The sequence below is a fragment of the Pseudophryne corroboree genome, chromosome 11 (genome assembly GCF_028390025.1).
Source record: "Pseudophryne corroboree isolate aPseCor3 chromosome 11, aPseCor3.hap2, whole genome shotgun sequence".
NCBI lineage: Eukaryota > Metazoa > Chordata > Amphibia > Anura > Myobatrachidae > Pseudophryne > Pseudophryne corroboree.
This window is the reverse complement of record NC_086454.1, coordinates 16,526,171-16,553,817: the sequence shown is the minus strand read 5'-3', so window position 1 is coordinate 16,553,817 and position 27,647 is coordinate 16,526,171. Positions and strand designations below refer to the sequence as shown.

Genomic DNA, 27,647 nt, shown 5'->3' with positions numbered 1-27,647 from the left:
GCTAAAGTAAAAAACAAAGAAAAATAAAGAGATGAGAGGGCGGTTTTTGTGGTGCCGTGGCTGCGTCATAAATGAATAAATTACAAGAGAATGTTTAAAAACAAAAAGAGCTTTTGATTACAACAAAAGATAATTAAGAAAACTACATGGGGAAACAATATATACTAAAAAAAACAAAAACAACATTTAGATGTAACCCATGCGCCCAACACAAGCATGCAGACATTGGTCCAGGTGACAGAGGCGTATTTTGGCAATGACAAAATAACCAAAATGTTAATGGGCTCAAGTTAACTACAAATCCAAAATGCAGCTGAACGCAGCTGTGCGATCCTCAGAGCTTCATTACGAAGGATGACGACAACCGAACAAACGTCTTCAGAACACAGAAATTCTTAGAACCAAAACCTTCCAGACTGGAAACTGTGTGACAAACATGGAAGCAGCTCTGAGTAATCCTGGATGTGCAGCGGGTGTCTGAGGCTGCAGGACATCCAAATAGAAAACACTCGGTACATACTAAGGTAGAAAGAACTCTTCATGTAAAGTCTGTGGCCGCTGGTGACGGAGGAGGCGACACGCAGTCCTCGTTGCAGTGATCACTGCCGGTCCGCTCTGTGTGTCCCATGTCAGTCTCGCCTCACTCAGTAAACTCTCCCTCGACTGCGGTTCCCGCGTCCACCCCAACCTCTTCCTCTGCCGCCGCGGAATCCACCTCTCTGCTCTGCAAGACACAAACGGGAAGGGTTTTGTATTTAATGCAGATACAGGAGTAAAGACACCCAGGACAGTTTGTAGGATTCAATTACAATTTTACATTTTTAATATTAATATAGTCAAGGGACCAGAGCTGCAGTCACCCGTTGTGCTACTGCTTTACGCTCAAGGGCCACAATCCTAAAATGCTTTTTGTCCACAATGGCAGGTTTATCAGTGCTGATCTGACAATTACATTTACCTATAGACATTTTCTATGGACAAACAGTGTTCGACTACACCATACACTCAGAACGATGACTACATTCCTATTCCACCCCTCCGGCAGAGTCACCATGCAGACCACTGTGCAGGTTATAGAAAGCGATAGCCACCAGCATTGGTTTTTGCATGTTAATCATATAACACGTGGACAAACAAGTACAGCCCTGTGCACCACAACATACTGATATAGAGCATGGGTCTTCAACATGTGGCCCTCCAGCTGCTGTGGAACTATTCATCCCAGCATGCCCTGCCACAATTTTAGCATACCTAAGTAGCAGAACTGTGGCAGGACATGCTGGGATGTGTAGTTTCACAGCAGCTGGAGGGCCACAGGTTCAAAACCCATGCTCTAGAGTGTTTTCTAGACAGTTTGGGAAGCACTGAAATAGACTATATGCTGTCTCTACAAGGTCAATGAATCTATTTTCCCCAATTCAAATCTTTTATCATTTGTCACATTAAACAATATACTGTAGCTCATATGATGTATGAACCCACCACCGTAAGAGAAGGGTCCCAGGCCTCCACTGTATTTTCCGCTGGGCGGGTTGTAGATCTGCCTGGAGTCCCTTTTTGGTCCACCAATAGGCTTTTTTGGAGGGGAACTGGATGAAGTGTCTTCACTTGGTCTCTTTTGTCTGAAAGAAAATTATTTTCACAAGTGAAACTCCTTGTAATAGGGTTATGCATAAAACAACCTCACTCCGGCTAACTTCTTGCACAATTCCCCCTCTTTATGCTGCCATTCTCGAGAAATGTCAGGCACATCAGGGCAACTACGTGGGCACCTGCTGTCCAACCACTCCTTTTCCCTGCAGCTGCCACCCCACATTCATGCTAACGGCTGCAGTCATTGGACATTCCATGGGTTTCAGCAGCAGCGCTATAAGTAGAAGCAAGTCTCCTTATACCAAATGGGCTCTTATCCAAAGTGCAGCTGGTGTGAGGCTATTCATCTTCATTTGTCTGTCCTCCCTCTATATCATCAATTGGGGGCACCTCAGTGTGGCATGCTGTGAACTGGGGCAGCACCATGGTGTGGCAGACTATAAATTGGTGAAGGACGATGGTCTGGCTACTAAACCTGCAGACGTGCTCCTGCATATAATGTATAATAATTAATGAGCTACACGCCGACCTATAACATGACACACGCTGGCACGGTTCAGGTTACATGTCACACTCACCCAACATCTGTTTTCTGGACTGGTTTCCAAGACAGAGTGACCGTGCTTTTGTACGATGGAGGATTGTGAAACAAATCCTAGAAATACCAGTAAGACCGTTTTAGAATAAGTGAAAGGAACGGAAATCTCATATATAAAAAGCCATTAAGAGAAAAAAAATAATAATAATTAACAAATACAACACATACTTTTGTGTAACGGACTTATTTCATTATACGCTTCCCATAAATCTCACTATTCTCATTACTACTGAAAATCTTAATCCATTAGATTAAGCAAGGGAAAGTAAAATCACAATGAGACAACCTATAACCTAACCCGTGGGTACATGAAATGCAACTGATAAAGACTTTATCCCTTGTAAAATGTTTCAGTAAGAGTCTAATCACTGGAAGTGTAATGATATAAATTCTACTCTCTACAATAAGAATATAAGCACATAACAGGCCGTCAGCAACACCAAGCTTCAAGAACACTCACCTTGATCAATACATTGATATTGTTGGTTATTTTCAAGGCTACCACTTTGATTTTGTTCTGAAAGTGGGGAAAAAAAGCTCGGTAAAAAACAACACGGTGATATTCACCACAGCAAGGGGCTGATTCATTCATTATTTTCTTTAAGACGTTAAGGTGTCTATTCATGAAGCAGTAAAAAGTGTGGAGAAGTGATCCAGTGGAGAAGTTGCCCACGGCAACCAATCAGCTGCTCTGTATGATTTTGTAGTACGCAAATTATAAATGTTACTTCAATGCTGATTGGTTCTTCTCCACTGGCTCACTTCTCCACAGTTTTCCCTGCTTCATGAATAGACCCCTAACTATGACTGCAAGTGGCGATGACGTGTGAACCTTATAAACCCATGGGTGGGGACAGCAGAGGGCAGGATGTTTCAGAGTGGCGCTTTCAAGAGGGCAGGGCGCACTGTCATTTCAAAAACGGGAAGGGCAGCGCCCCGCTGAAACAGCCTAGGGGGAACGCTGTGATAGATGAGTTCAATACATCAATATAGATAGGAGGTAGATACCATATAGAAACTAGATAGGCATGACAGATCTCTAGATACGAGGTACGTAGATATGGCAGATCGATATAAGGGTAATAGTTTTTCTTTTTTGTGTTCGGCATTAGAAGGATTCAAGTGTGAACTATTGTACAATTAAATATAGGGCGAGTTTTTACTAAAACTCGATTATATGCTGCCTTCTAGTGGTAAATAACACTACATTTAACTGTACAGTAGAGAAGGCTGCTAATATCCTATAGGTAGAGATATTACTGTTATCCAGGTCATTACACATTTACATGTCACATTACAGGGTCTGAAGCCAGCACAGCACCCCAGGATTACCTCTTCTGTTTTAAGCGAGTCCCCAGACTTCCCCTGCAGAGCCAGGCGTAGCTGTCTAATGTACCCCTGGAGTCCTCTGGCAAAGTACTGTAACCTGCAGGACAGAGTGATTAGACGCTTACAGAAGAGCCAATACATTGCAGCAGTGGAAGGGACTGCCCTGCTGGACTCCTGCCCCCCATCTCATGCCGGTCCTATGTTTGCCTCACCTGATTTTGAAGTCTTTCAGCTTCTCCGCATTCACTTTACCAATGAGAAAATCTGGCAATTTCCTCCCAAGCTGGTGGAAGCTGAAGAGTAAACATTCCACGTAGCTGAACTGCAGCTTAGGCTCCTCACTGACGGTGTTCTCCCCATTCTCTACCTCCTCCGGTGGTAGCGGCATGTACTCCTGTAGCACAGAAAGGTTATATAGACCGCTTCTGAGGACAAAGTAACTTCTTTACATTAGAAATGGATACACCACCTAGTGTAATTAGTAGATACATAACTATCCCAGCTCCAGTACCAAACTATACTCAGGAAGACCCCAAAACATGGACGTCTTCAGTAAACCTTGGAGATTTGTCATTTTAAGGAACCCCGACCACTTTCTTCATGTGGAACATTTACTGAGCATATGTACTGTAGACAAAACCTATCCAGTAACACCTACACTACCAGTCACATTTTAGAACAGAATCCTTAACAAAACTGAATCTAAAGTTTTGACTAAAACAGCAACGTTTTTGAGATGTAACAAAAATAACTTTTTGTAATATAAACTGACATTTTGCAGTTTTTGCTAGCCTAATTTTTGTTTTTAACCTCTAGCAATTTACCTTTGTACCACTTCAGGTTATTCACCGGACATGAATTGCTTAAAATAAATTTCAAGCTTTGGGGTTCAGCAGCCCCCAGTCATGGTGCACCTGCTTCCTGCAGGCACCAACTAAACACAATGCCTGAGCATGGAAGAGGGGTTATAGGGGAGAGGAGCAGAGTATTCTGGGTTACGCTAAACGCTTTAACCGTTTGGTGCCTGGAATCTCATCCACCACCTACAACCCCGATGTTCCCTGTGGTACCCGCCCTTTGAACCCTGAAGAAGAAACTGTAGTGTTGTAAAATGTTTGACCAGTAGTATACGTTATTATGCATCTTAAGTGCATATAGGATATGTACTAGCTGCATCCACACGCCTGACAATCTGTGCATGTTTAATGTACATACCAGTAACTTATCGAAAAGTTTGTTCAAGTTTGATTCTAATTTGTCCATGTCGCCACAGAATGAGCTCATCTCAGCCAACAGCTTCAATACCTGGAAAACAGCACTCCGCAGTCACATCCGAGGCCCACTGTCACATTATCACATAAGGCAGACCCCCTATGCATGCAACATATTGATTACTTAATAAACAACAACAAAAATTACTTCAACCAGCCCAAAAAGGATTCTTACCTCCAACTGGACATCAATGCCCTCACCCGGACTGGTCAGGGAGCTCAGGATGGGAAGAACGTGCTCACAGAAATAGGTCACAAATTTAGTGGAGTGGACATTTTTCTGCAAGCCAAGAGCAAACAGCATTGAAGTCACTGGTTAGTGATGGACTCAATACCTGGTTCTATGCATTATGAGGACTTACTGAACTTGCATGTTCTGGGACTTATAAGGACACCCAGGCAGTAGACACTTACTGAGAATAGAGGCACGGCCTGGCGCATACATTGCAGCAGGCGGTCCACCGAGTCTGGGTCTGCCGGGTTCAGTGTTTGATGCAGTCCTGCTTGCTCAGACACTAAATCCACCAGCTGCTGTCTTCCACTAACTGTCTGCAATGTCTTCAGTGAAGACAGGATCTTCATAAACAGGACAAACTCCTCTCCTGTTACGTCATATAGAACCTAAGGAATACAAATGTCAATGAATCACGAGAAACTATCACACACAGAGAGAGAAAGAGAGAGAGAGAGAGAGAGAGAGAGAGAGAGAGAGAGAGAGAGAGAGAGAGAGAGAGAGAGAGAGAGAGAGAGATATATGCGGTCAGCATCCCAGCACACTGGATGCCGGCAGTCAGGTGAACAACGCCGGAAGCCAGACACCACATGGAATCCTGGTGCCAGAAACCCCTACGAGGGCACCCCGAAGGTGATTATAATCTATAAGCAGATGTATTTGAGAGAGTGTATATGGATTACCTTCTTGGATTCAGAGAATATTAAGTCCTCCACCTCCTTGGTCATTACATCTTCGGGAAGCGTTTTCAGCTTGGCAGAGAGGAATTTAATGGCTCTCTCGCGGACAATATCTTCTCCTTGAAGAATCTGGCTGAACAAGCCCCCTAACGTGCCTGCGCAAAACAGTGAAGATTAGGACCAAATTCCTTAACTGAAAAAAGAGCTAAGTCCTACATTAATAGGACTGCCGACACAGAAGTGTCATCACAAATTTACAACGCAGCCACTTCTAGCTGAGAATGAATGAAACAAAACAGACTTCCGATTGGTGGAGTGGTGTAGGTGGGAGGAGACAATGCAGAAAAGTTTTTAGCTTAATGCCAGGTGCTAACTCCTACAGCGCCCCCTACAGCCCATGTTTAGCAGTAAATTATTCTACATTAAAGCAGATTACTTGCAATTTTGGCATAAACAGCCTTTCAAATGTATTAACTTTGTACATTTTACCATTGTTTCGTTAGACATTCTCCCAATTAAGGCTGCCGAGTTTATGTAAATTCTGGTTACAGTACTTTATAATACAGATAGTTGCAGTATACTTTATACTACATTGCACTTTACCATTTCAATGTGTTACAGGTTTAAGATGCAAATATTATGAGCTGATGTGTCATTAAAACCGCTTAGGAAACACTTATGAACCTTACACAGCAAGGCAGGCGCACGTTACAACACAGTTACAGTTCTTTGCACAGTTACCTTTAGCGTCCATCTTGAATATGCTCAGCAAAGCATTGTTCACCAAGTTGAATTCAGCAGAGTCATCTAAAAGGAAAGAATTGACAGATCGGTACAATGAAGCAGTGAACACAGTACACAGCAAATCTAAGATAATTGAAATGCAATACTTTGATCATTCTTAAGAACAAACAATACAATAGGCTGGATTGCTAGTTACACTGAGTTTCTCCCTTCACAGCTAACCAATCGTAATCCACACAATAAGCCACTCCCTTAGGGCAACACCATTCAGTGGAGTAGTAAATTAATCACATGGAAGGAAGGAACCATTTCTTATCTAGGACCCTTATTCAGAGTCGCTTAGGATAGAATGTAAAACAGCCATTAAGGCCGGCAGTTATCGTCCGAATTATAGTGTAATCCAATATAAGTGACAAAAACCCGAGGGGTGACAAATTCCATGGGGGACATCATGTAGTGTAAGGAGTATGGGTGCTTTCAAATTAACCGCTTATATTCCAGCTGCCCCCCCTCTGTACCCTGCGGAGATGCCTCAGGTATTCTCTAACAAAGCCCCAATAGGACAGAGGCCTAGTATAACAGGGCCGTCTGCTGAACCATACAACTCCTAATGCTGTATCCTGTGACATGAAGTATACAGCATTATTGCTGGTTTTATTGTGACTGATGCATGATATTACACGGAAACACTTTTCTGTTTTTTTGCAGATATGGTGCGCTGGTTTATTTCTGCTCTTTATCTTTTACAACTAGGCACCCAGTGAATGAATATAGGTTTGAGTAGGGGTGGGCAAAATACGGCCCGCGGGCCGGATGCGGCCCGCGAACCGATCCTGCCCGGCCCGCTGCATGCAATGACAAGCGGCCCGACAGGGCCGCTTGTCATTGTCCCGGCCAGCTTCCAGCCAGTGCCGGCGCTACCCACTCAGCAAGGGTATGCAAAGCAGGGAGGCGCCGGCTAGGAGAGGCGCTCTCCCCGCTCTGCTACCCTGCTGCTTTCTGTCCCTGTTACTGCCGGCTGTGCAGCGTGAACAGTGAAGTGCGCCGTGCAATCTCCAGTGTCTGTCCCCCTCCCCCTTACTCCACACTGCGCCTATTGGCAGGCCCTTGAATAGGGGGGTACTCGTGCTTCCGAGGGGCCCTGGCACATCCCCCCCCCTGCTAGTGAAAAAACTACCTGCCGAACTGCTTAGGCTGGACCGCAGTTGCTTTAGTGAGCACCGCGGTGATAGCAAAAAGAGGTAAGACGGAGGAAGCTGAGCATGCTCAGCAGAGTCTGTAGCGTCTTCTTCCAATGACCTTTCCACCGCACATTGGGCCGTACTGCCGGCAGCAACGCACACCATGATGAGGGTGTGTTGCACAGTGCTCGCCGCATCTGACGCCATCAGCCACTCTGCGTGCGCTGGCCTGGGACTGTCTGCCCGGCATCCCTCCCTCTGTAGCTGTTCTGTGCCCGGCTGCTGCACAGATGATGAGGAGCCACTGTGCAAGAGGAGCTGCATGGCACGGAAAAAAGTACAGTAGAAGATCAGAGGAAAAAGTTGAAAGGAGAAATACTGTGAAAAATGTAAGAATTAAGCTGTTGTATTATATTAAGCTGTAGGCATAGTGGGTCATACTGTATGATGTAATTTGGGGCACAGTGGGGAGGGGGATTGGCACAGCATTGCCACTCTGTGCATGACCCACTGTCCTATGTTCTGTGAATTATGTCTCACTGTCACCTCGAGGGCATAACCCACTGTCACCCTGTGTATATGTGCCACTGTCCCCTGTCTATGCCCCTCTATCACCATGTATATATCCCTGTCACCCGTGTATACGTGCCACTGTTACCCTGTATATGTCCCTGTAATCCCGTGTATATGTGCTACTGTCACCCTGCGTATGTCCCTTTCACCCCATGTATATCTGCCACTGTCACCCTGTTTATGTCTCTGTCACCCCGTGTATATCCCTGTCACTCTGTGTATATCTGCCACTGTCACCCTGTGTATGTCCCTGTCACCCCGCATATATCTGCCACTGTCACCATATATGCCCCTCTGTCACTCGGTGTATGCCTTTGTAGGAGAGAGGGCGCAAATTGATATTTTGCAGGGGGGCGCCTAACACCTTAGCACCGGCCCTGCTTCCAGCCCAGGTCACCAGCAGCGGCTGCGAGCTCTGTTGCCGCAGCCGGCACTATGTGATCTCTCCCCCTTCTCCCTGTCATCGCAGCTCCTCCTCCCCCTGCTATTCTCACTCACCCAGCCAGCCAGGCAAAGCTCCGCCTCTGAGACAGGGGGAAGGACTGCTTTGCCGTGCGGAGAATGGTGGGCTCTCAGTAGCAGGGGTCTCTCGGGGCATGTGTCCTGGGCCCCCCTCCTTTAATGGGAAATCCCTGATTATCAGAAAGAAGAAAGGAGGAAGTAGTGTCCCTGCAGGGGGCGGGGCTATCCAGCACGGAGCACAGCCCTGTTGCTCCTGCACTTTATTATGAATGGCAGGTAGGATGATGGGCTTCCAAAGAAGTCAGTTTTCATGCAGTGACAGTCTTTCATTTAAGGTATGAGGGACCATAAAATAAGATTTTACTTACCGATAAATCTATTTCTCGTAGTCCGTAGTGGATGCTGGGACTCCGTAAGGACCAAGGGGAATAGCGGCTCCGCAGGAGACAGGGCACAAAATAAAAGCTTAAGGATCAGGTGGTGTGCACTGGCTCCTCCCCCTATGACCCTCCTCCAAGCCTCAGTTAGGATACTGTGCCCGGACGAGCGTACATAATAAGGAAGGATATTGAATCCCGGGTAAGACTCATACCAGCCACACCAATCACACCGTACAACTTGTGATCTGAACCCAGTTAACAGTATGATAAACGCAAAGGAGCCTCTGAAAAGATGGCTCACAACAATAATAACCCGAATCTTTGTAACAATAACTATATACAAGTATTGCAGACAATCCGCACTAGGGATGGGCGCCCAGCATCCACTACGGACTACGAGAAATAGATTTATCGGTAAGTAAAATCTTATTTTCTCTGACGTCCTAGTGGATGCTGGGACTCCGTAAGGACCATGGGGATTATACCAAAGCTCCCAAACGGGCGGGAGAGTGCGGATGACTCTGCAGCACCGAATGAGAGAACTCCAGGTCCTCCTCAGCCAGGGTATCAAATTTGTAGAATTTAGCAAACGTGTTTGCCCCTGACCAAGTAGCTGCTCGGCAAAGTTGTAAAGCCGAGACCCCTCGGGCAGCCGCCCAAGATGAGCCCACTTTCCTTGTGGAATGGGCTTTTACTGATTTTGGCTGTGGCAATCCTGCCACAGAATGTGCAAGCTGAATTGTACTACAAATCCAACGAGCAATCGTCTGCTTAGAAGCAGGAGCACCCAGCTTGTTGGGTGCATACAGGATAAACAGCGAGTCAGATTTTCTGACTCCAGCCGTCCTGGAAACATATTTTCAAGGCCCTGACAACGTCAAGCAACTTAGAGTCCTCTAAGTCCCTGGTAGCCGCAGGTACCACAATAGGTTGGTTCATGTGAAATGCAGAAACCACCTTAGGTAGAAATTGAGGACGAGTCCTCAATTCCGCCCTGTCAGAATGAAAAATTAAGTAAGGGCTTTTATATGATAAAGCCGCCAATTCTGACACACGCCTGGCTGAAGCCAAGGCTAACAGCATCGACACCTTCCATGTGAGATATTTTAAGTCCACAGTGGAAAGTGGTTCAAACCAATGTGACTTTAGAAAACTCAACACCACATTGAGATCCCAAGGTGCCACTGGAGGCACAAAAGGAGGCTGTATGTGCAGCACCCCTTTTACAAATGTCTGAACTTCAGGTACTGAAGCCAGTTCTTTCTGGAAGAAAATCGACAGGGCCGAAATTTGAACCTTAATGGACCCTAATTTTAGGCCCATAGACAGTCCTGTTTGCAGGAAATGAAGGAAACGACCCAGTTGAAATTCCTCTGTAGGGGCCTTCTTGGCCTCACACCACGCAACATATTTACGCCAAATGCGGTGATAATGTTTTGCGGTTACGTCCTTCCTGGCTTTGACCAGAGTAGGGATGACTTCTTCTGGAATGCCTTTTTCCCTCAGGATCCGGCGTTCAACCGCCATGCCGTCAAACGCAGCCGCGGTAAGTCCTGGAACAGACAAGGCCCCTGCAGTAGCAGGTCCTTTCTTAGAGGTAGAGGCCACGGTTCGTCCGTGAGCATCTCTTGAAGTTCCGGGTACCAAGTCCGTCTTGGCCAATCCGGAACCACGAGTATAGTTCTTACTCCTCTCCTTCTTATGATTCTCAGTACTTTTGGTATGAGAGGCAGAGGAGGGAACACATACACTGACTGGTACACCCACGGCGTTACCAGAGCGTCCACTGCTATTGCCTGAGGGTCCCTTGACCTGGCGCAATATCTGTCCAGTTTTTTGTTTAGACGTGACGCCATCATGTCCACCTTTGGTTTTTCCCAACGGTTTACAATCAGGTGGAAGACTTCTGGGTGAAGTCCCCACTCTCCCGGGTGAAGGTCGTGTCTGCTGAGGAAGTCTGCTTCCCAGTTGTCCACTCCCGGAATGAATACTGCTGACAGTGCTATCACATGATTTTCCGCCCAGCGAAGAATCCTTGCAGCTTCTGCCATTGCCCTCCTGCTTCTCGTGCCGCCCTGTCTGTTTACGTGGGCGACTGACGTGATGTTGTCCGATTGGATCAACACCGCCTGACCCTGAAGCAGAGGTTTTGCTTGACTTAGGGCATTGTAAATGGCCCTTAGTTCCAGAATGTTTATATGAAGAGACGTTTCCAAGCTTGACCACAGGCCCTGGAAATTCCTTCCCTGTGTGACTGCTCCCCAGCCTCTCAGGCTGGCATCCGTGGTTACCAGGATCCAATCCTGAATGCCAAATCTGCGGCCCTCTAGTAGATGAGCACTCTGCAGCCACCACAGGAGAGACACCCTTGTCCTCGGCGACAGGGTTATCCGCTGATGCATCTGCAGATGCGATCCGGACCATTTGTCCAGTAGATCCCACTGAAATGTTCTTGCATGGAATCTTCCGAATGGAATCGCTTCGTAAGAAGCCACCATTTTCCCCAGGACCCTCGTGCACTGATGCACTGAGACCTGTCCTGGTTTTAGGAGGTTCCTGACTAGCTTGGATAACTCCCTGGCCTTCTCCTCCGGGAGAAACACCTTCTTCTGGACTGTGTCCAGAATCATTCCTAGGAACAGTAGACGTGTCGTTGGAATCAGCTGCGATTTTGGAATATTTAGAATCCACCCGTGCTGACGTAACACTACCTGAGATAGTGCTACTCCGACTTCTAACTGTTCCCTGGATCTTGCCCTTATCAGGAGATCGTCCAAGTAAGGGATAATTAAAATGCCTTTTCTTCGTAGAAGAATCATCATTTCGGCCATTACCTTGGTAAAGACCCGAGGTGCCGTGGACAATCCAAACGGCAGCGTCTGAAACTGATAATGACAGTTTTGTACTACAAACCTGAGGTACCCTTGGTGAGAAGGGTATATCGGGACGTGGAGATAAGCATCTTTGATGTCCAGAGACACCATATAGTCCCCTTCTTCCAGGTTTGCTATCACTGCTCTGAGTGACTCCATCTTGAATTTGAACCTTTTTATGTAAGTGTTCAAGGATTTCAGATTTAAAATTGGTCTCACCGAGCCGTCCGGCTTCGGCACCACAAACAGCGTGGAATAATACCCCTTTCCTTGTTGCAGGAGGGGTACCTTGATTATCACCTGCTGGGAATACAGCTTGTGAATGGCTTCCAAAACTGCCTCCCTGTCGGAGGGAGACTTTGGTAAAGCAGACTTCAGGAAACGACGAGGGGGAAACGCCTCGAATTCCAGTTTGTACCCCTGCGATACTACCTGTAGAATCCAGGGATCCACTTGCGAGTGAGCCCACTGCGCGTTGAAATTCTTGAGACGGGCCCCCACCATATCTGAGTCTGCTTGTAAAGCCCCAGCGTCATGCTGAAGACTTGGCAGAAGCAGGGGAGGGCTTCTGCTCCTGTGAAGCGGCTGCATGGTGCAGTCTTTTTCCCCTTCCTCTGCCCCGGGGCAGAAAAGAATGGCCTTTTGCTCGCTTGTACTTATGGGAACGAAAGGACTGAGTTTGAAAAGACGGTGTCTTTTTCTGCTGATGTGGAGTGACCTGGGGTAAAAAGGTGGATTTTCCAGCCGTTGCCGTGGCCACCAGGTCCGATAGACCAGCCCCAAATAACTCCTCCCCTTTATACGGCAATACTTCCATGTGCCGTTTGGAATCCGCATCCCCTGACCACTGTCGCGTCCATAACGCTCTTCTGGCAGAGATGGACATAGCACTTACTCTTGATGCCAGGGTGCAAATATCCCTCTGTGCATCACGCATATATAGTAATGCATCCTTTAAATGTTCTATAGTTAACAAAATATTGTCCCTATCCAGGGTATCAATATTCTCGGTCAGGGAATCCGACCATGCGACTCCAGCACTGCACATCCAGGCTGAGGCGATTGCTGGTCGCAGTATAACACCAGTATGTGTGTATATACTTTTTAGGATATTTTCCAGCCTTCTATCAGCTGGTTCTTTGAGGGTAGCCGTATCAGGAGACGGTAACGCTACTTGTTTTGATAAACGTGTGAGCGCCTTATCTACCCTAGGGGGTGTTTCCCAACGCGCCCTAACCTCTGGCGGGAAAGGATATAATGCTAATAATTTTTTAGAAATTAGCTGTTTTTTATCGGGGGAAAACCACGCTTTTTCACACACCTCATTTATTTCCTCTGACTCAGGAAAAAATATTGGTAGTTTTTTCTCACCCCACATAATACCCTTCTTTGTGGTACTTGTAGTGTCAGAAAGGTTCAATGCCTCTTTCATTGCCGTGATCATGTAACGTGTGGCCCTACTGGACATTACGTTTGTCTCGTCACCGTCGACACTAGACTCAGTATCTGTGTCAGGGTCTGTGTCAGGGTCTGTGTCGACCCACTGAGGTAACGGGCGTTTTAGCGCCCCTGACGGTGTCGGAGACGCCTGGACAGGCACTAATTGATTTGCCGGCTGTCTCATGTCGTCAACAGTTTTTTGCAAATTGCTGACATTATCACTTAATTGTTTAAATACAATCATCCAGTCAGGTGTCGACTCCCTAGGGGGTGACATCACCAACACAGGCAACTGCTCCGCCTCCACATAATTTTCCTCCTCATACATGTCGACACACGCGTACCGACACACAGCACACACACCGGGAATGCTCTGATAGAGGACAGGACCCCACTTAGCCCTTTGGAGAGACAGAGGGAGAGTCTGCCAGCACACACCCAGCGCTATATATATATATATATATATATATATACAGGGATAACCTTATATAAGTGTTATTCCCTTATAGCTGCTGTTAATATATTTATTTGCTGCCAAACGTGCCCCCCCTTCTCTTTTTTACCCTGATTCTGAAGCAGGACTGCAGGGGAGAGTCAGGGAGCCGTCCTTCCAGCGGAGCTGTGAGGGAAAATGGCGCTTGTGTGCTGAGGAGATAGGCTCCGCCCCTTCACGACGTCCTTATCTCCCGCTTTTTTGTGTAAAATGGCAGGGGATTAAAATACATCCATATAGCCCAGGAGCTATATGTGATGTATTCTGTTTTGCCACCTAAGGTATTCTGTTATATTGCGTCTCAGGGCGCTCCCCCCCCAGCGCCCTGCACCCTCAGTGACCGGAGTGTGAAGTGTGCTGAGAGCAATGGCGCACAGCTGCGGTGCTGTGCGCTACCTTAGTCTGAAGACAGGATGTCTTCTGCCGCCGATTTCACCGGACCTCTTCGTCTCTTCTGGCTCTGTAAGGGGGACGGCGGCGCGGCTCCGGTGACCCATCCAGGCTGAACCTGTGATCGTCCCTCTGGAGCTAATGTCCAGTAGCCTAAGAAGCCCAATCCACTCTGCACGCAGGTGAGTTCGCTTCTTCTCCCCTTAGTCCCACGATGCAGTGAGCCTGTTGCCAGCAGGACTCACTGAAAATAAAAAAACCTAAACTAAACTTTTATTCTAAGCAGCTCAGGAGAGCCACCTAGATTGCACCCTTCTCGGCCGGGCACAAAAATCTAACTGAGGCTTGGAGGAGGGTCATAGGGGGAGGAGCCAGTGCACACCACCTGATCCTTAAGCTTTTATTTTGTGCCCCGTCTCCTGCGGAGCCGCTATTCCCCTTGGTCCTTACGGAGTCCCAGCATCCACTAGGACGTCAGAGAAATTATATTATGTCTGTGTAACTGTAAATGATAATGTGCCTGTAACTCTGTGTATGTGTCTGTATATGTCTCTGTGTAACTCTATATGTGTCTATAGCTCTGTATATGTGTCTGTAGCTCTATATGTGTCTGTAGCTCTGTATATGTGTCTGTGTAACTCTATGTATACTGTATGTCTGTAACTCTGTATATGTGTCTGTGTAACTCTGTATATGTGTCTGTGTAACTATGTATATGTAACTCTGTATATGTGTCTGTGTAACTCTGTATATGTAGCTCTGTGTATGTGTTGGATCAGTATCATTCACCGCCACTTGGGATCCCGTCGTTCAAAATACCGACGCTGGGATCCCGATATCTCGAAACTGACAGGGGTGAGTAAGGGGTGTTCTCCCTTCTTCCCAACGCCCTAACCCTCCCTCCCCGCAACCTAACCCTAACCTCATCCCTTGGTGCCTAACCCTAACCACCCCCCATGGCTGCCTAAACCTAGGGCCCTTCCCCCAGTAGCCTAACCCTAACCCTCCGAGGGCGGTGCCCAACCCTAACCTCCACTCCTCGCAGCCTAACCCAAACCCTCCCCCCACCCCCACCCACAGTGTGTAAAAGAGAGCTCTACCTGCTGTAATGTAAAAGGGGCTCTACCTGGTGTAATGTGTGTAAGTGACGCTACTGTGTGGCATCATTTAAATAATGGAGACTATTGTGCAGCCTAATATGAATCTGTATGATTTTTGGCCACGTCCCTATATTTTTGGCGCATGGAGGGGGGGGGGGGGGGGCTGCTATTTTGTGTGCGGCCCTCGAATACTGACAGGAAAGTGTCAAGTGGCCCCTCAGCTGAAATAATTGCCCACCCCTGGATTTGAGTGTGCATTACTGGCCAAACAAGAATGAATATAACAGATCAAAGTAGTGTTGGGGAGGGCATCCTGTATCGGTCATGAAAATCAGACAATAGAATTTCAAGTACAAAAATCCTATTTCCTCATTTATCCACAGGCATAAGAAACATAATCCAAGCTGGTCAGACCCATTTTTGGGAGTCAAATAGGACTAAATTAACGCATGCCTGACTACTTATTCCGCTGGACATAAGTCTTAAGAGTTCGGATAGAATCCAGACTACTTGAACTGGGAAGCGCACAGAGTGACTCCAATCGGTGACAAATCTGAAACCTTTAGTCAGGGGGAACCCACACTTCGCTCAGAAGATCCTCTGACTGAGTGAAGAAGAAAGTTCTATTCTGCTTAAAACAGCGTGCTCGGAGCCCCAATCCCCTCGCTATCCTGACTGTACAGTAATTGGCTGACTGTTTACACCTGTGTACCGGCAATACCTTCCTCAACAAGCAAAAACAGCTTTCAGTCTGAATCGACTAGACCCCAACCCTTTTCTTGTGAGGAAGCCGTCTGGTCTTTGTCCAAGATGTGGATACAGAAGCCAACGTCCCCACTAGGGAGGCCAATCCCGGGGCATTTTTTCAATCCCGGGATTCGGGATTGAAAAATGCTCAATCCCGGGATTGCAGTAGGGATCAGTGTAGGGAGCAGAGAGAGTATATGTGGAGGGCAGCGAGGGGTGGAAGGCAGCGAGGGTGGATGTAGGGAGCAAGGCAGGGTGGGTGTAGGGAGAATGTAAGGAGCAGGAAGGCAGGGTGGGTGTAGGGAGAATGTAAGGAGCAGGAAGGGAGGGTGGGTGTAGGGAGCAGCGGGACAGTGGGTGTGTAGGGAGCATGTGAGGAGCAGGAAGGGAAGGTGGGTGTAGCAAGCAGGGAGGATGTCAGGAGTAGAGAGAGAGAGGGAGGATGTCTGGAGCAGTGAGAGAGTGTGGCTGTAGGTAGCGATAGTACTTACTAATTGGGCGGGCCGCGGGCAGCAGCCATGGACACACACACACTGACCGGATTTCAAATGTAGCGCTGGCCGCTAGCCAGTTAGAACTGGCAGTCCGGCAGCCAATCAGGAGCCGCGGCCGCGTCCCTGATTGGCTGCCGGTCTGCCAGCTCTGATTGGCTGGCAGCCGGCGCTACATTTGAAATGCAGCTAGCGCGGTCAGTATGTGTGTGGAACTACCTCGCTGACAGCTGGGCAGCGCTGAGCTATAGTGCTCAGCGCTGTCCGGTAAAAACTGCGCATGCGCACTCTAATCCCGGGATTGGAAGCTCCAATCCCGGGATTCAAATCCCGGCATTTTTGGGCCCAAATCCCGGGATCCCGCCGATCCCGGGATTGGCCTCCCTAGTCCCCACAAGTGAGGAAGAGACCGAACTAAACAAGCCAAATCCTGAGCCTATACTAACTCAGTTTTCTCCAAAGGGTGGGTGCCAAAGTCTCCTGGGCACTAGTGCATCCCGCAACTACTGTAGAGGGACACTGAATCCCTGCTGTCCTTGGGGTTACGATATAGCCTGTGTAACAGTTCTGTATAGGCAGGTTCCACCATGTGCGTGCTGGCACACAAGGGCCAGTGCAGACGCTAAACGTCCACCTCGCAAAGCACATTTTAGACTGAGACCAGGCACGTGGAAGTTTTATCTGACACTTTGAGCAGGCAAAAATCTTCCCCCTTTCTCAGGGTGGAGAGTACAAGAATGGGAAATGCTGGGTGTTCCGTTTAGCTAATATAGATAAACTTAAACAGTGTACAGATAAAATTGTAAAAATTTATTATAAACCAGTTACAATAAACCCCCATGGCTCCATAGCCTTCTGAGGAAACTGCCAGATCTAAACAGCAGGGAAACGCGTCAAGGTTCTTGTTCTGTGTCTGTCACCACTTAGAGGTCCACTGTATTCATCGTAGCAGCAGCTGCCTGAGTGTAAGCGGTTCATTTCAGGGCTACTCTCCCCACTTTCTGTATCCCAGTAGCCCCCCACAGAAATTAGAACAATACTGCTCGCATCAGTCGCCTCCTATAGACCGCGGATAATATGCTGTTATGAGGGGGTGACTGATGGTATCCAAGGACAGTTTGCCACCATGTAAGAAAAACAATGTATATCATGATATGTTCCATTCCGTACCTGATTGCAGAAGCTGTGTGAGAATGTCTGCCACACGGGGGAGGTTCTCTCCTGCAGCAAACTGGGACAGTTCTTTAATGGCTTGCCGACGGATCTAGCAAAAGGGAAGAGAGAATTAATCTCACAGCTCATCCCGGCACTCATAAGGCGGGTTACAGTCAGCGTGGGAGAAAGGAATATCAGTGGGGAGTTCCTCCGACCCCTCAACAGCAGAAAGCAGTCAGAAAACATTAGTGTGCTGTGCCATAAAATCTTCTTTGGAAGAGCTGTCAGACACAGAAGGAAACCTCAATAAACAGTCTGGTCTTGGGAATGGTTACAGCCGAGCTACCGCACAGCTCAATGCGACTCTGAACCCGATACATAGATCATTCCAAACCCTGTGTGCTCATCATTAGCCTGAAAGCAGTGAGCATGCCTAGAGATACGAGAAGGCATTGCTGCAATATGCTCATCATTGCTTTGCCATGGACCAACATAAAGACAACAGAATGTATAAACCATTCACAGCGATCCTCAACATTATAACAGATGAATATGAAACAACCAATCAGCTCCTGTCATTCTCCAAACAGGGCCTGTAAAATGACAGATAGAAGCTGATTGGTTAGTACTTTCTCTCCCCGCTTTGATAAATCTTCCCCACAATTAAGCTGGGCATACACGGTCAGATAAAATGCCTGTCACGCCATCATTTTATCTGACAGTCTCACACATCAGATATCATGGGCATACAATGTGAGCGTATATGGCCACGATATTTGGGTTCCTCCCCCTGGGGGAGGAGACATTTCCCCGTTCCTCCGCTGTGAAGGAGAAACATCCGTCGGTCCCCCACCACAGCAAGCCATACACCGCCTGATGAGGATGACTTGTAATGTCGAAATACTGCATTGGACGGACATACCGCACAATCCAAAAAGTTCGATCAGTCGCGCAAATCCACTATATAATTATCTGGGCGATTCACATATATTGGTTGGATTGCACAGAATGGGGCAGATGTATTAAGCCTGGAGAAGTGATAAAGAAGTGATAAAACAGTGATAAGTGCTACCCACAAAAAAAAACAAAAAAAAAAACGTGATAAATGCAAGGTGATAATGCACAAGCCAATCAGCTCCAATATGTAAATTGACAGTTCATGCTATAGTGCAGAGGTTCTCAAACTCGGTCCTCGGGGGCCCACACAGTGCATGTTTTCCAGGTCTCCTCACAGAATCACAAGTGAAATAATTCGCTCCACCTGTGGACCTTTTAAAATGTGTCAGTGAGTAATTAATACACCTGTGCACCTGCTGGGTTACCTGCAAAACATGCACTGTGTGGGGTCCTGAGGACCGAGTTTGAGAGCCTCTGCTATAGTGTATGCCTAGCGTTACTGAGACATGAAATAGGATACATACCGAAACGTCCTCATCCTCGCACAGATCCAGCTGCGCATTCAGAGCAGCGTCTGACAACTCTGGAAAATGCTTAAAGAATTTGGGTATAAACTGAGCGGCCAGTCTCTTCTCCTTTGCGCCTCCTTTCACACCATCCAGGATAACCTGATAAGCGTCTTTGTGCTACAATGCAGAAACATGGGATAGTAATTAGAGGATTTTTATACTTCTGTGAAATCCACGTCACCCGTATTGGTGATACTGGTAAACCCGGGGCACAGCGGGTGCTCACACAGGACTAGGCACTAATTCATAGAAGAACAGTGTTGAATTCCTATAGTGCTTCATCAGGAACTCCTCGGTCTGTGAGGGCAATTTATCTATGAGTGATAAAAATTTGTTGTGAATGATAAAACTCATTGCGTATGATAAATGGTGCTACAGCCAATCAGCTCCCAACTGTCACTTGGGATTTACCACTTTTAATACGATTTCTCGTCCTGATGCGTCGAAATCGGATGAAATTGGGCAAAATCGCACTAGTGTATGGGCACCTTAATACTGAGGTGAGGCTGGAGGAGGGGTATAGCAGGGTAAAGAGTTTATATAGTCATGTAGGGCGGGATGTAATGAAATCGTAGTTCACCGGCTGTGGAGGATGCCGGCCAAACGCAAATGGATTTTAAAGGGGCACTTATGTACAAGGCATGGTGTAGCATTGTAGACGATTACCCTTTTAAAAAAAAAAAAAAGTCTGAGTAGGTCCAGCATCACAAACTCAGACTTGATTACATCCCGGCTGTAGTGTCTAATCCAACATGAGCGCCAACTAGAGGTAGAAAGATTACAATTTATGCTAATACATTATTACAGAAAACAATAATGCAATTTTATAAACACATTAAGAAGGGAAAAAAAACACATGCAGACAGACAGGTCTACTTTGACAACTGTGAAACGTCCACTTGATCCAGTGGCCAACCTGTAGCCAGCCATGGTTCCGGTGCAGTGTCCAGGACCAGCAATGTCAGATTGCCGTCATCTGCTCTGGCAATTGCCGAGCTGAAGGAAACTGTACCCAGCTTTACTAACTCATCAGACCAGAGCCACTAACTCCTCAGACCAGAGCCACTAACTCCTCAGACCAGAGCCACTAACTCCTCAGACCAGAGCCACTAACTCCTCAGACCAGAGCCACTAACTCCTCAGACCAGAGCCACTAACTCCTCAGACCAGAGCCACTAACTCATCAGACCAGAGCCACTAACTCATCAGACCAGAGCCACTAACTCATCAGACCAGAACCACTAACTCGGAGCAGCTCATCAATGTTGCTCAATGTCCACAAAGCGGGATTGCCTGTAACCAATTATACAGTGTTTCTGGTTTATACTGTATTTGTACTTCAGGTCTGAAGCATAGGGCTGTTACTACGTAGCGCACAGTATGGCGATTACGTAGTGATGACACCCAAGCTTTGCTACTTACGTTATTTTATTACATTTTTCCTGGTCAGGAATTTGGCACAAAAATAATTCACACTTTTCATTGGTATAAAAACTTCAGCCAAGCAAAAGGGCAATATACGAAAACCTCCAAATCCAACATTGCAGTCTGCGCATAAGCTATTCACTCAATCAATATAATATAAAATAGGAATTTAAATTCCTACCGATAAATAATAATAATTTTATTTATATAGCGCTCTTTCTCCAACAGGACTCAAGGCGCTTCTATTTCTCGTAGTACATAAGGGATATTGGGGGAAACTAGTACGATGGGGTATAGACAGAGTCCAAAGGATCCGGTGCACTTTAAATTTCTTTAACTGGGTGTGCTGGCTCCTCCCCTCTATGCCCCCTCCCACAGGCAGTTATAGGTAAAAACATGCCCGAAGAAGAAAGGACATATATGAGAGAAGGAACATGAGAACAAAGAGTGGCGAGATTTATACACCAGCACACCACTAACATACAACAACCAGCAGCAACAGCTGAACAGGTAACCATATAACAAGAACCTGCAGAAAAGTCACTGCACGGAGGCGGGCGCCCAATATCCCTTATTGACTACGAGAAGGATTTACCGGTAGGTATTTAAAATCCTATTTTCTCTAGCATCCATAAGGGATATTGGGGGAAACTAGTACGATGGGGATGTCCCAAAGCTTCCAGAACGAGCGGGAATGTGCGGAGACTGCTGCAGCACCGCCTGCCCAAACTGGGTATCCTCTTTAGCCAGGGTATCAAACCTGTAGAAATTGACAAAGGTGTTCTTCCCCGACCAGGTAGCAGCTCTGCAAAGTTGTAAAGCCGAGACTCCAGGGGCAGCCGCCCAGGAAGAGCCCACAGACCTTGTAGTGTGGGCCTTCAGAGACTTAGGAACTGGTAAGGCTGCCGACACATAAGCCTGTTGAATAGTAAGCCTAATTCAACGAGCAATGGACTGCTTTGAAGCAAAACAACCCTTTTTCAGCTCATCATAGAGAACAAAGAATCCGTCTTTCTGATCTGAGGCGTTCTGTTGACATAGATCTTGAAGACTCGCACTGCATCCAATACCTCTGGAGGAGCAGAACCGTCAGAACTGGACAGAATCACAATGGGCTGATTCAAGTGAAACACTGACACAACCTTCAGCAGGAACTGTCTAGTCTGGAGCTCCGCTCTGTCCTCATAAAAGACCAAGTAGTGACTTTTACACGATAAGGCCCCCAATTCTGAAACACATCGAGCAGAAGCCAGGGCCAGTAACATCACCGTCTTCCACGTGAGATACTTATCTTCTACTGTCATCAGAGGTTCGAACCAGGAGGACTGTTAAAATTTCAAGACCACATCCAAATCCCAGGGTGCCGTAGGTGCCACAAAAGGAGGTTGTTTGAGGACAACGCCTTGCAAGAGGGTCTGAATTTCTGGCAACACTGCCAATTTCTTCTGAAAGAAAATGGACGGAGCTGAAATCTGGACCTAAATGGAACAAAGACGTAAGCCCTTATCCACACCAGCCTGCAGGAAACGTAAGAAACATCCCAAGTGGAACGCTGCAGGTGGATACGTGCGTTCCTCGCACCAAGAGACATATCACCTCCAGATATGATGATAGTGTTTTAACGTCACAGGCTTCCGGGCCTGAACCATGGTAGCAATAACCATTTTGGAAAGGCCCTTGTGAGCAAGGAAGCTCTGCTCAACCTCAATGCCGTCAAATGCAGATGCCGTAAGTCCGGGTAGACAAACCATCCTTGTTGAAGATCGCTTCACAGTGGTGGAGGCCAAGGGTCTTCGATGGACAAGTCCAGAAGATAAGCGTACCACGCCCTCCGAGGCCAATCCAGGGCAATTAGAATTGCCTGGACTCCCTGATGTCTGATGCATTTGAGCACCCTGGGAAGGAACGGAATACGTGGAAACAGATAGACCAGCCGGTAAGGCCAAGGCGACGTCCGTGCATCCACTGCCCTCGCCTGAGGGACCCTGGTTCGTGAGCAATACCAGTGAAGCTTCTTGTTGAGACGAGAAGCCATCATGTCTATCTGTAGGCAGCCCCACCGGTGGACCATCTGTTGGAAAAGCTGCTGGTGGAGACCCCACTCCCCCGGGTGAAGATCGTGACAACTTAGGAAGTCCGCTTCCCAGTTGTCCACTACCGGAATGAAGATTGTTGACATTGCTCTTGCATTTCTTTCTGCACAGAGGAATATTCTTGACACCTCTCGCATGCAGGCTCTGCTTTTTGTCACTCCTTGCCGATTGATGTACGCCACTGCTGTGGCATTGTCCGACTGTACCTGGATCGTATGATCCCTGAGTAAGGGAGAGCCCTGAAGAAGAGCATTGTAGATTGCCCAAGTTCCAGAATGTTGATTGGAAGGAGACTTTCATGGGCTGACCACCTGCCCTGGAACTGCGCCCCTTGGGTGACACCTCCCCGTCCCCGGAGACTTGCATCTGTCGTGAGGAGGGTCCAAACCTGAATCCCGAAACTCTGGTCCTCCAGAAGATTGGAGGACTGCAGCCACCACAAGAGGGAAATCCTGGCCTGAGGTGACAGCAGCATCATCCGGTGCATCTGTAGAAGTGATCCGGACCATTAGTTCAGGAGATCCAACTGAAACGTCCTGGCATGGAACCTGCCGTATTGGATCGCCTCATATGAGGCGACCATCTTGCCCAATAATCTTATGCAAAGATGGATGGATGGACACTCGAGTAAGTCGGAGCACCATGCGGACCATTTCCTGAAGCATTCTGACTTTGTCTTCTGGTAGGAACACCTTCTGGGCCACAGTATCCAACAACATCCCCAGGAACAGGAGCCGTTGAGTCGGCTCCAGGTGGGATTTCTATAAGTTGAGGATCCACCCATGGCGTGACAGAAGTTAGACAGTGCGGTCGATATGGAGCAACAAGAGCTCCCTGGATCTTGCTTTTATCAGAAGATCGTCCAGGTAAAGGACAATATTGACCCCCTGGACCCAGAGCTGTAACATCTCCACCATTACCTTTGTAAATACCCTCAGAGCTGTGGACAGGCCGAAGGGCAGTGCCTGGAATTGGTAGCGATTGTCACGCAAACCTCAGGTACGCCTGATGAGAAGGCCAAATTGGAATATGGAGGTAGGCATCCTTAAAATCCAAGGAATCCATGAATTCCTGTTCTTCCAGGCCCGCAATCACTGCTCTCAAGGATTTCATTTTGAACTTGAACACCGTCAGGTAAGGATCCACGGACTTGAGATTCAAAATGGGCCTTACCGAACCATCCGGCTTCAGCACCACAAACAGGTTGGAGTAATAACCCCTGCCCCGTTGTGGTATTGGTACTGGAACAATGGCGTGGGACTGGACCAACTTTAGGATGGCCTGTTGCAGCGTAACCCGCATCTCCTCCAAAGCTGGTATGCTTGATTTGAAAAATCGTAGCAGAGGAGCACTGTCGAACTCCAGCTTGTAGCCGTGAGAAACGAGATCCCTGACCCAGGTATCCTGGCAGGACGTCTCCCAGACGTGGCTGAAGTGACACAGAGTCGAGCTCCCATCTCGAGGTCCCCTCGGGTGGGCACTGTCATGCTGAGACCTTAGCGGAAGCAGAATCTGTGGACTGTTCCTGAGAGCTGGTGCTGGCAGGTTTTCTTGACTTGCCTCTGGTGCCTTTAATTGCATTGGAGGTACCTCTGGCCTTAGAGCGAAATCTGTGAGAACGAAAGGACTGGACAGATGGCCCCGGGTGGGTGCGTCTCGCCGGCGGGGCACCCAGAGGGGAGAAACGTGGAATTCCTTCCGTTACTTTGGAAATCCAGGTATCCAATTCAACCCCAAAGAGCCATTCCCCAGGAAAGGGAAGTGACTCCACACTACGTTTTGGATTCTACGTCCGCAATCCACTGAAGCAACCACACGGCCCTGTGTGCCGACACTGCCATGGCATTAGTCCTAGCATTAATGTTCCCCATTTCGTTGAGCGAATCACAAAGAACACGTGTAGTGTCCTAAATGTGTTTTATTAGGGTTACCATAGTAACCAAAGGCACATTCCCCAAGAGGCCCCCCCTGAATTTGAGTGGCCCAGGAATGAATGGCATGGGTCATCCAGCAACCCGCAATGGCCAGTCTTTGCGATAAACCTGCTGCTGTGTAAATAGACTTTAGTGTAGTCTTTATAATTCTATCCCCAGGATCCTTCATAGTAAAGGAGCCCAGGCGGGCAGCACCGACTTTTTAGACAGACGAGAGACCGATACATCCACTCCAGGGGGCTCTTCCCCAAATTTTCTTTGTTCAGGAGCAAATGGGAAAGTACGCAAAAACTTCTTGGACATTTGGATTTTTTTGTCTGGATGCTTCCAGGCCTGCTTAAATAGGGAATATAACTCTGGAGAATCAGGGATAGTGACATTAGGCTTGGTATGTACAAAGAAAAACGACTGCCGAGATGCAGCGTCCTCTAGAGTGAGCTTCAGCACATCCCTTATAGCCAAAATGAGGGGCTCAATACCCTGAGTAGCATCTGGATCCCCACCAACAGGATCCAGGCCATCCCCATCATCTGTATCAGATAGTATAGCAGGTAAACCACGCTTCTGTGGTCCTGCATGAGAGGGGGGGCTGTGCATCTGCCCTAGCAGCTAAATGTGCAACAGCTTGTTGCAGTAGCTGAGTTTTCTGCACATTAGCAGTGAGCTGGGATGACAAATCTGATATAGTCTTAAGAGACCCTAACCAGTGGGTCTCTGCGCAGCGATCAAGCAAAAAAGGCGCGCACGCGCGTCGTACTATTACAACGAACGATGTAGTTTCACACAGGGTCTAGCAAAGCTTTTCAGTCGCACTGCTGGCCGCAGAGTGATTGACATGAAGTGGGCGTTTCTGGGTGTCAACTGACCGTTTTCAGGGAGTGTTCGGAAAAACGCAGGCGTGCCAGGAAAAATCAGACGTGGCTGGGCGAATGCAGGGCGTGTTTGTGACGTCAAATCCGGAACTGAATAGTCTGAAGTGATCGCAAGCGCTGAGTAGGTCTGAAGTTACTCTAAAACTGCACAAAATTATTTTGTAGCCGCTCTGCGATCCTTTCGTTCGCACTTCTGCTAAGATACACTCCCAGAGGGCGGCGGAATAGCATTTGCACAGCTGCTAAAAACTGCTAGCAAGTGATCAACTCGGAATGACCCCCAGAGTCAGTAGATGAAGAAGAGAATCTGGTGTGAAACACTGCACAGTTTGTGCTATCCCATGTTCACAGTAAGCACAAATAGCACACACAAACACACACAGTGATAACGCAAGCAAGCCTGCCCTTCTGTATGTGAGAGGAGACACAGAGGTAGAGAGAGGACACCAGCACACCCTGAGCTGCACTGCCCCAGTGAGGCTGTCAGCTAACTATATAACAGTAAACACTAACAATTTTAGTCCTAAATAGGATCAGGATAGTGTACACAAGCGGCTCTATCCCTTTGCTACACTCCGTACCAGATATCCAGTGTGGCTGAGGATCAGGAAGCAGTGTGCTGTATATGGCTGCAGTAAGCAGAGGAAGGCGCCAAAACGTCTGCATGTCCCGCTCTGAGGTAGCTCCGCCCCCTCCAATGGTGCCGGAGTTACACAGATTATACTGGCAAAGTCTCCAAATTAGCTTAAAACATCACACAAGTGCTAGCCAAGCCCTGTTGTGCCAGCTCTACACAGGGGATCTTAGCGGGACCCCCCAGGGAGGGTGACGCACGCCGCGCCCGTGGTCAGCCGCACTTTGAACCAGGGGACTTCCCTAGCGGGGCCCCCCGTTTGTGCTCACTACCGATGTCACCTTCACGCAGCGTTAGGGATGAGGTCAGGGGGGGGGTGATACAGGGCCAGGGCAGGAAGGTAGCTCAGATGAGTAGAGGGGGGGGATGGGATACAGGGTCAGGGCAGGAAGGTAGCACAGATGAGGGGGGGGGTGGGATACAGGGCAGGAAAGTAGCTCAGATGAGGTGAGGGGGATGGGATACTGGGTCAGGGCAGGAAGGTAGCACAGATGAGGTGAGGGGGTGGGATACAGGGTCAGGGCAGGAATGTAGCTCAGATGAGGTGAGGGGGGGGATGGGACACAGGGTTAGGGCAGGAAGGTAGCACAGGTGAGGTGAGGGGGAGATGGGATACAGGGTCAGGGCAGGAAGGTAGCTCAGATGAGGTGGGGGGGTACTGGGTCAGGGCAGGAAGGTAGCACAGATGAGTTGAGGGGGGATGGGATACAGGGTCAGGGCAGGAAGGTAGCACAGATGAGGTGAGGGGGGATGGGATACTGGGTCAGGGCAGGAAGGTGGCACAGATGAGGTGGGGGGGGGAATACAGGGTCAGGGCAGGAAGGAGGCACAGATGAGGTGGGGGGGATACAGGGTCAGGGCAGGAAGGTGGCACAGATGAGGTGGGGGGGATACAGGGTCAGGGCAGAAAGGTAGCACAGAGGTGGTGAGGGGGGATGGGATACAGGGGCAGGAAGGTAGCACAGAGGAGGTAAGGGGTGGATGGGATACAGGGTTAGGACAGGAAGGTAGCACAGAGGAGGTGCGGGGTGGATGGGATACAGGGTCAGGGCAGGAAGGTAGCACAGAGGAGGTGGTGGGATACAGGGTTATGGCAGGAAGGCGCATACAGTGATGGAGGGGGGTAATCAGAGCAGTGGGGGGCAGGGGTAATAAGTGGAGCTATGGAGGAGGGGGTTGAAGGACAGGTGATGAGGGGTCGCTGAGCTCGGTGGGGGGAGGGGCCCTGTGAGTACAGCGGACGAGGCCCGGCCACCTGATAATACAGTGACCCGGGGGACACGCTCCTACCTGGCTGACATCGTCCTTGGCGTCGGCCAGAATGCCGTAGTTACGGTACAGCTCCTCCACGGTCGGCATCTCCGGCTCTGTCAGGTCTCAGCGTTCCGGTCTCACTGTGTGCGCAGCGCCGAATGCCAGCGAGAGGAGGCGGGAACGGGGAGGAGGCCAAGAGAAGGCGGCCGGGGGTCACAGCGACACCCTGCGGCTCCT

The 27,647-nt window shown here is 48.3% G+C and overlaps 1 protein-coding gene across 2 annotated transcripts; it reads right to left on the bottom strand.

Moving 5' to 3' along the window:
• Nucleotides 1-93: 93 nt before the first annotated feature.
• API5 (apoptosis inhibitor 5) lies at nucleotides 94-27,647 on the bottom strand. 2 transcript variants are annotated; one of them, XM_063946308.1, is made up of 14 exons: nucleotides 27,447-27,647; nucleotides 19,154-19,315; nucleotides 17,748-17,841; nucleotides 6,445-6,510; nucleotides 5,707-5,858; nucleotides 5,206-5,412; nucleotides 4,967-5,071; nucleotides 4,736-4,825; nucleotides 3,733-3,914; nucleotides 3,524-3,617; nucleotides 2,652-2,708; nucleotides 2,172-2,248; nucleotides 1,483-1,622; nucleotides 94-724 (listed from the first exon to the last, which is right to left on the bottom strand). In XM_063946308.1, the coding sequence occupies exons 1-14, from the start codon at nucleotides 27,513-27,515 to the stop codon at nucleotides 645-647; spliced, it is 1,575 nt and encodes a 524-aa protein (XP_063802378.1). In that variant the 5' UTR covers nucleotides 27,516-27,647; the 3' UTR covers nucleotides 94-644. The 2 variants fall into 2 exon arrangements, with proteins under 2 accessions (XP_063802378.1, XP_063802379.1); XM_063946309.1 differs by lacking the exon at nucleotides 19,154-19,315 and having other exon boundaries at nucleotides 27,447-27,644.